At 48.0% G+C, this 7,453-nt stretch overlaps 1 protein-coding gene across 1 annotated transcript; it reads left to right on the forward strand.

Annotated features, from left to right (window-relative positions):
- The first annotated feature begins 424 nt into the window (after nucleotides 1–424).
- On the forward strand, nucleotides 425–5,800 carry LOC119353796 (3-oxoacyl-[acyl-carrier-protein] synthase II, chloroplastic-like). Its single transcript, XM_037620476.1, has 13 exons — nucleotides 425–945; nucleotides 2,045–2,250; nucleotides 2,361–2,564; nucleotides 2,677–2,787; nucleotides 2,895–2,990; nucleotides 3,064–3,109; nucleotides 3,246–3,325; nucleotides 3,555–3,623; nucleotides 3,750–3,834; nucleotides 3,924–4,078; nucleotides 4,158–4,238; nucleotides 4,825–4,884; nucleotides 5,129–5,800. Exons 1-13 carry the CDS (start codon nucleotides 771–773, stop codon nucleotides 5,243–5,245), a joined length of 1,485 nt encoding a protein of 494 aa, XP_037476373.1. The 5' UTR covers nucleotides 425–770; the 3' UTR covers nucleotides 5,246–5,800.
- The last annotated feature ends 1,653 nt before the right edge of the window (nucleotides 5,801–7,453 follow it).

Consider the following 7,453-nt stretch of genomic DNA (forward strand, 5'->3'; position numbering starts at 1 on the left):
GACATCTTTGCAATGTTGGCGATGTTGTGCTCGCAACACATGCAATGTTGCAGGGGCGACGACTCGCAACGTAGACCATTTTGCGGGAGGGGGGGGGGGGTGACATAGTCCTTCTTGCAAAGGGGCGATGACTATTGCCTAATCCAACAGTTACGAATGGATAGACCCTACGACCAGCGATCCGATCAATATTTGCAAAAGATTAGCGAGATGACGCGTAGCGCTGGGCATTTATATTTACAGATTCAGAAGCCGGAGGCAATACAAGCTTTCTACTAGTATTAATTACTTTCTATCTATAATATAAAGCTTGAAGACCTTTTCCAAAAAACAAAAGAGCTTGGAGAAAAAGTGAGAAAATTGGAAAATCACCAGATTTTCTCCTCCTATATTAAACTCCCCCAACCCCCTCCTCTTCCTCCTCCGGAACACCACACCACAGCCCAGCCTCCACTCCACGCCTCACCTCGCTCCCCCGCCACGACTATCCGCCAGCCAATGTCGGCTCCCGCCCACGCGATACGCCGCGCAGCCCGCCCCGCCTCCTCGTGAGATCGCCGCGCCGCTCCTCCCCGCTCCCTCCTCTACGCGCCGCCCGCCCGCTCCCTCCAATCGCGAGCCCTCCCGCCCGCATCTCGTGCCTCCGACGTTCCCGGCCGACGAGCGGCGCTCTTCTCCGCGCGGAATCCGAGCGCCCCGTGCGCCCTTCGCCGCCCGCGGGATCCGCAAGGCCGTGGGAGGGGAGCGGGCATCGCCGGGGGACAGGGACAATGACGGCAGCCGCGCCACCGCTCTGCGCGTGGCTCGTCGCCGCGGGCGCGCACGCGGACTGCGGGGCGGACGAGCAGCACCGCCAGACGCAGTGCCTCGATGCTGGCTCCGGCGCGACGTTCGGCCTCGACCGCCGCCCCCTCGGGGCGCGGCGCCGTGGGTCCGCGCGCTCTGGTGAGACTCGCACGCGCCCTGTCCCCCGCATCTGTCCCTTGCTGCTCTTGCTTGGACCGTGCCACGAACGTACGCGCGAATCCGGGTGCAATTTCGGAGCATCGGTTGTATCGCCCGGGGTCAGGGTGCGGGTTTAATCCCGTTCCGTGGTGTCACATTCTGCGTCCACGCTCGTCATGCGTGTGGTGATGGAGGATATTCCATGTTTTGTGCCAGGGATCTTGGCGCAGTGGTTCATGCGGGGTTTTTTGGTATCGCTGTCGAGATTCACACGTTTTGCGGTGAATCGGCTGCATCGACAGTGTTTTCGTTTAGCTTGTCTGGCTCTGCTTGTTTGCATTTGCTATGAGGATACGCCGCGGGATTTCGACTCTTGACTAGATAGCCTGTAAACAGAATGAGATTGCATAGCATTAGTCTATAAAAACTGAGGTTATTAGCTGAAAGTGTGACACTCCAAAACCCTGAAAAATGTTGTCATAAGCAACATAATTTTGATCATCTACCAATCAGCAAACAAACTGTAGTCCTACAATGTTTCTTTCCTTTTCGCATTAACTGAGCTGTATATCAGTGGTTAACGTGTGATTTTGGTCTCGCTGTCAGCTTATGCGCATATGAGTGGGATTCATACATTTGTTGTGAATTGGCTGCATCGACAATGCTGCGCTTAGCTTTGGCTAGTTCTGCTTGTTTGCATTCCTTATTAGCACAGGACACACGGCTTTGACTCTTGACCACAGAGTCTAGAGCTTGCGTTCGTTTGAAGTTGAGGAAATGCATGAAAGACTTAAGAAAACCTGAAAACTATTGTCATAGAAAACACAGTTTGGATTATCTACCAATCAGCAAAAAAACTGCGGTCATCCAATATTTTTCTTCCAGCATTAATTAAGTTGTGTAGGAGTGGGATGTGGCATGGCATGTCAAATGAGGCACTTGACAAAGTGTTTGAGATGCGTGCATCTATGGAGAATGTCACTTGTCTGCTTATGCCTGCCGTTTGTTCGTCACATGTGCTGGCTCAAGCAGACTAGGAGGGTTTCTCCCTTAAAAAATTGCAGACAAGGGTCTTAACGAAATGCGTTGCAATTTGCAGGAATGGCCATGTCTGTTGCCTTGCAGCCTGAAAGGGTGATTGTTGAGAAGAAGAGACCTGATGTTAAACAAAGGAGAGTGGTCGTCACTGGCATGGGTGTAGTGACGCCACTGGGTCATGATCCTGATGTGTTTTACAACAACCTTCTTGACGGTCATAGTGGAATAAGCGAGATTGAGACGTTTGACTGCTCCAAGTTTCCCACGGTAATACATGGCTGATGGTTTACTTCCTTTATGTACAGTAGAGGCAGGATCACTGTTGCAATATAGTTGAATATGTTCTTCCAGGGATTGACATGTGGATTTGTGTACAGAGAATTGCAGGAGAGATCAAATCCTTCTCTACCGAAGGTTGGGTTGTACCCAAGCTATCTAAGCGAATGGACAAGTTCATGCTGTATTTGATAACTGCTGGTAAGAAAGCATTGGAAAACGGTGGACTCACCGAAGAAGTCAGGAATGATTTGGATAAAACCAGATGTGGGGTTCTCATTGGCTCTGCGATGGGCGGCATGAAGGTGTGGATTTCCCTGCTGTACTAATATAGTTATATCTCTAAAATGATGATTATTTTTTGACAGATGCCTATTTCCAATAATTTCATACAAGTTACGATATAATATCATGCAGGTGTTTAATGATGCGATTGAAGCGTTAAGGGTTTCTTACAGGAAAATGAACCCGTTTTGTGTTCCCTTTGCTACTACTAATATGGGTTCTGCAATACTTGCAATGGATCTGGTAATATACAATATCTTTTCATGCATGGTTAAGACCACAGTTATTATACTCAAAACAGAAGGAAAACGACTATAGTTCTTGATGGCTATATTTTCTGTTATTCATAGGGCTGGATGGGGCCAAACTACTCTATTTCCACTGCATGTGCAACCAGTAACTTTTGTATCCTCAACGCAGCAAACCATATCAGAAGAGGGGAAGCTGTAAGTAACTCCATGTTTGCATGATCTATGGGGGAGGTTAATATTGTATGATATTTTTTTTCAAAATTTCCAGGATGTCATGCTTTGTGGTGGTTCTGATGCGCCACTCATCCCAATTGGTATGTGATCCTGATAATTGTTAAAACTAGAAAGGATAATTTCTATTCTAACTCCAACAACGTCGTCGTCTCTTTTCAGTTTCCCACTTTTTATCCCGATTTTCGCTGTTTTGAGACTTTAAGATGTTTCATGCAGGATTGGGAGGTTTTGTTGCCTGCAGAGCTCTTTCACAGAGGAACAGTGACCCAACAAAAGCTTCCCGGCCCTGGGATATGGTTAGTGTACTTTGCTTTACAAAATCAATGTTGCTAGACACTTTACTTCATGCGCATTAGCTGGCTATTTTTTTTTTCAAGATCAGTTTGCAGACCGAATGCCACTATCTATATTTCGCTATCCAAACACACTGGCACTTTGCTGGCTTATGGGCTTTTTTGAAAATGAACTTTGTGGCTTGGTTTTTGCAACGTGCCAAATTTTAACAGGGTATATTTTATGTTGTAGGACCGTGATGGTTTTGTTATGGGAGAAGGGGCAGGTGTGCTAGTATTGGAAGAACTTGAGCATGCTAAGGTTCTATACATACTGTTCCATTAATCCCTGTCATATGGATCTGTTGCTTGTTATTTTTCAGTTGGGTTGACTTGATACTAATGTTCAACTATTCGACACTTTCTGCTCTGGGTGAATGTTCTGCAGCAAAGAGGTGCAACAATATATGCTGAATTTCTTGGTGGAAGCTTCACATGCGATGCTTACCATATGACCGAGCCGCATCCTGAAGGTGAAATACACATTCTAACTTTGTCTTGCTCTTCCGTTTTCTTACCTAAATATCATCTCCTTCCAACATCTACATTTCCTCCATATCAGGAACGGGGATCACTCTCTGCATTGAGAAGGCACTGGCTGATTCAGGGGTAGCAAGGGAAGAAATTAACTATGTGAATGCGCATGCAACATCTACACAATCAGGCGATTTGAAGGAGTATGAAGCGATCGTTCGTTGCTTCGGCCAGAACCCTCAGGTATATATTACCTGATGCCAGAATGTTTTAGCAACTTCAGGAATCACATCAAATAAATTATACACATATCCTTTTGCAGCTAAGGGTGAACTCAACAAAATCAATGACCGGGCATCTTATAGGAGCAGCTGGTGGAATAGAAGCTGTTGCTTGTATACAAGTAAGGAGCTCTTGTTTGCTATAGTTTTATTCGTTTATCCTATTACTTGGACAGAACTTCAGTTTCTTGAATTATCCATTAAGGACTATGGATTTCTTGAATCTTGTCTCATTGTTTCCACATTAGTTTTGTCTTCTCAAATATTGATCCAATATGCTGATCTCTAGTTCAATTGGTAGTAGATGTAGAAAGAAAACATGAAGCTTTGTATTTAACAGCCTGCATCTGTTGGAATTAGTGAAATGTAACAATATAACCAGTATATCTATTAAGGATAGACAATCTACTGCTTACATAGCTATTTCTTACATCATTGATCATTCGCATATAACATTTGAACTGGGTCTGTATGAGAACAATAGTTACAAACAAGCAAGTCAAAAGTTGAAGTGTCGAGCAACAGATTCTATCTACATGATACTCCCTCTAAAGAAATATAAGAGCATCTAAACGGAGGGACTACTACTTTTCTCCAGCTTTTCTGAGAAGATCTATAGACGTCATTCATTTAATGTTAGTACAATTGTTAATGCGAGATCATCATGGTTGTATTACTCATTACTTTTTGTTCTGTTGTTCATTGCAGGCTATAAGAACTGGTTGGGTCCATCCAAATCTGAATTTGGAGAACCCAGAAAAAGTAGTGGTAAGCTTGTTGCAAATTATTGTTTTTCACTGTAGATCTACCTTTTGGACTTATCTCTTATTTGGTTGGTAAAATATCTTGAATAGATTGAAGCCTGCCTCCTTAACTATATTGACCCCCACCAGATTTGCTTATTATTTGCTAGCACTAAATAAGCTAAGATATGAATGAACAAATTTTGCAGTAATATATCACTAGAGCTCATTTCATCCAATGAATGTTCTGATCTCAATCTTGGCTACAGGATGTGGGCGTTTTAGTTGGAGCAGAGAAGGAGAGGTGCGAAGTAAAGGTGGCGCTGTCAAACTCATTTGGATTCGGTGGGCATAACTCATCAATTCTGTTTGCCCCCTTCAAGTAAACCTGGGACGGTGATCTGCTTACTTCCTTGTTGTCTGATTATGAAATGGAACTGGAACTGGAACTGCATATACAAGACTAGTGGAGTAGCTAGGCGGCTTCTTTGAATATTACATGGAGGTCTGAGCTAAGAAGATCATCGTATTACTTACAGTCGAGCTAAGAGAGCCTCCGAGCCCCCAGCCATGTTCATATTTGTCGCCATCGCATCGCAGGCACATCCCCTGTTAAAGGGTCCAGTCTTCCTTTCGCAAGCGAAGAATCATGTGGTGTAGCCTATGGCCTATGTTTATTGTTATTCAAGTACAGTATTGTTGGATAAACCATGATTCGCCCTTCCTGGGCCTGCTACTTTTCAACTCGCCGTCTGCCCCTCGTGGGTGCTCTTTCCTAGGTTTGGTGACGAGAGAGCCTTGCAGAGGTGCTGCTGCTGGGATTTGCTGTTGTATTCATGTTCTAGTAACCGTGGTTCGTGTAAGCATGCCTGAACTTGGCAGCACTGCTCCTCCCTCGTTGATTTATAGTATACTTATTCTCCATGTGAGATTTCCTGTTAGCCGGATTAAAGTCGTTGTAATCATGGTATTGCTTGATTTTCTCCCCAAATTTTTTGGGGCAAACATTGCCCGAAAACTGTCCTGTAAAATAAGCTCAGGCACATTGAAACAGTCCGGAGATTTTCATGCCAAATGATTATGGAATTCAGAGAGCAAGGGCGTGTTCGGTAGCCCTCCGTGACCGATAAAGCGTCAACTCCAACTCCAGTAATCCAGCTCCAGCTTCTCACGATCGATCCCCGGCTTCTTATTTTCCAAGGGAATTGGCTCCTCGTGAGAACCACTCCCCGTCCCACCCTTCGATCTCCATACTGCGAAAACAAACACTGATCACTTGAACACATTTTGGAACAGTCACGGATCGCTACTTAAGCAGATGACGAACTTGGCAGCAATGATTCGATCTCTACTGTGATTCATGCGTGTACGGCTTACCATGGCAAGGCTACGTCTTCGCCGTCCCGCTGGTGGTAGTCGTCGCCGCCGACCGTCTTGCCGCTCCATGTGGCTCCTTGGTCGCCGGAGCCGTCGTACAGCCACCCCGCAGCCGGCATACTCGCCACGTCAACGTCGCCTCCTTCCTGCCCGGCCGGCGCGCACAGCTCGCCGACGCAACCGCTGCCCTCCGTGCCCTGATCGAGGACGTCGCTCCACCACGCGCACGCCGGCGTGGCGGCCGCGTCACCCCACTCGAGCAAGGAGGTGGCCTCACCCTCGCCCTCCAGCACCACGTGCGGCGCACCTGCCGACAACGCCGCGTTCTCCAGGGAGTCGACCGCCGGTGAACCTTCTTGGCTCAGCATCACCGCCAATGGGGGAGACGAGCGCGCCCGAGAGTCAGAGGAGTCAGCGGCCGGCGGTTGGATCAAAGGACGGTTACGAGAATCGCCAGCACTGCTAGTGGCATCATACACAGACGAGCAAGTAAAACCATGGAAATTGAGGTTGAGCCCCAGCGGCAGCGCCGGGAGGCTGCGGTCCAGGTGACCCAGCATGCCGCCGCCGCCGACGGGCGGCGCGACCGGAAGTACAGGTGCGAGGTAACGCGGCGGAGAGTCGTCGCGCAAGTGGTCGGAGAAGAAGGCATCGCAGGGGGGACACTGCACTTGCTGCTCGTGCTGATCTCTGGACCTCCTGGTCACCGCGGCGGCGGCGGCCCTGTGGACCCTGAGAGCGGCGGCGATCTCCTTCCTGGCCGCCGCCATGTCGACCAGCCTCTCCTGGAACGGCCTGCTCGTGGACGTGCGCAGCCTCCTCCTCACCTGCCTAGCCTTGACCAGCGGCTCACCCTGCTCATCCTGCCGCTGACGATCTTGCAGTGGCTCCGGCTGCCTCGCGTGGGGGCTCATGGCGTCTAATTATGCGTGTGTGTTCTACTGTTCTTGGCCTTTTATTTTGAACAGGTGCTCTTGGCCTGTGCTGCTAGTTCGATCGTGTGTGGACTGTGGACGCTATATCATCTGATCAGAGTCTCTCGCTCGAACCATGCTATCGATCATCTCCATACCTTTGGGCTTTGGCCTGCCTAATGCATGTATGTACAGGACTGCCAGGGGTATGGATGTATGATACTGAAGGCGTGCAATGGCACTAGGATGTGCATTCATCTCAAAATAGTCAGCAAAGATCCGTACAACTAGCATGCAATCCGC

The sequence above is a fragment of the Triticum dicoccoides genome, chromosome 2A (assembly GCF_002162155.2).
Source record: "Triticum dicoccoides isolate Atlit2015 ecotype Zavitan chromosome 2A, WEW_v2.0, whole genome shotgun sequence".
NCBI classification, from domain to species: Eukaryota; Viridiplantae; Streptophyta; class Magnoliopsida; order Poales; family Poaceae; genus Triticum; species Triticum dicoccoides.

Coding starts and splice junctions, on each gene's coding strand:
- LOC119353796 (XM_037620476.1), top strand. CDS start 771: ATGACGGCAGCCGCGCCACCGCTCTGCGCGTGGCTCGTCGCCGCGGGC. Junction 2,565..2,676: donor CTGCGATGGGCGGCATGAAG/GTGTGGATTTCC, acceptor AATATCATGCAG/GTGTTTAATGATGCGATTGA. Junction 2,991..3,063: donor ATATCAGAAGAGGGGAAGCT/GTAAGTAACTCC, acceptor CAAAATTTCCAG/GATGTCATGCTTTGTGGTGG.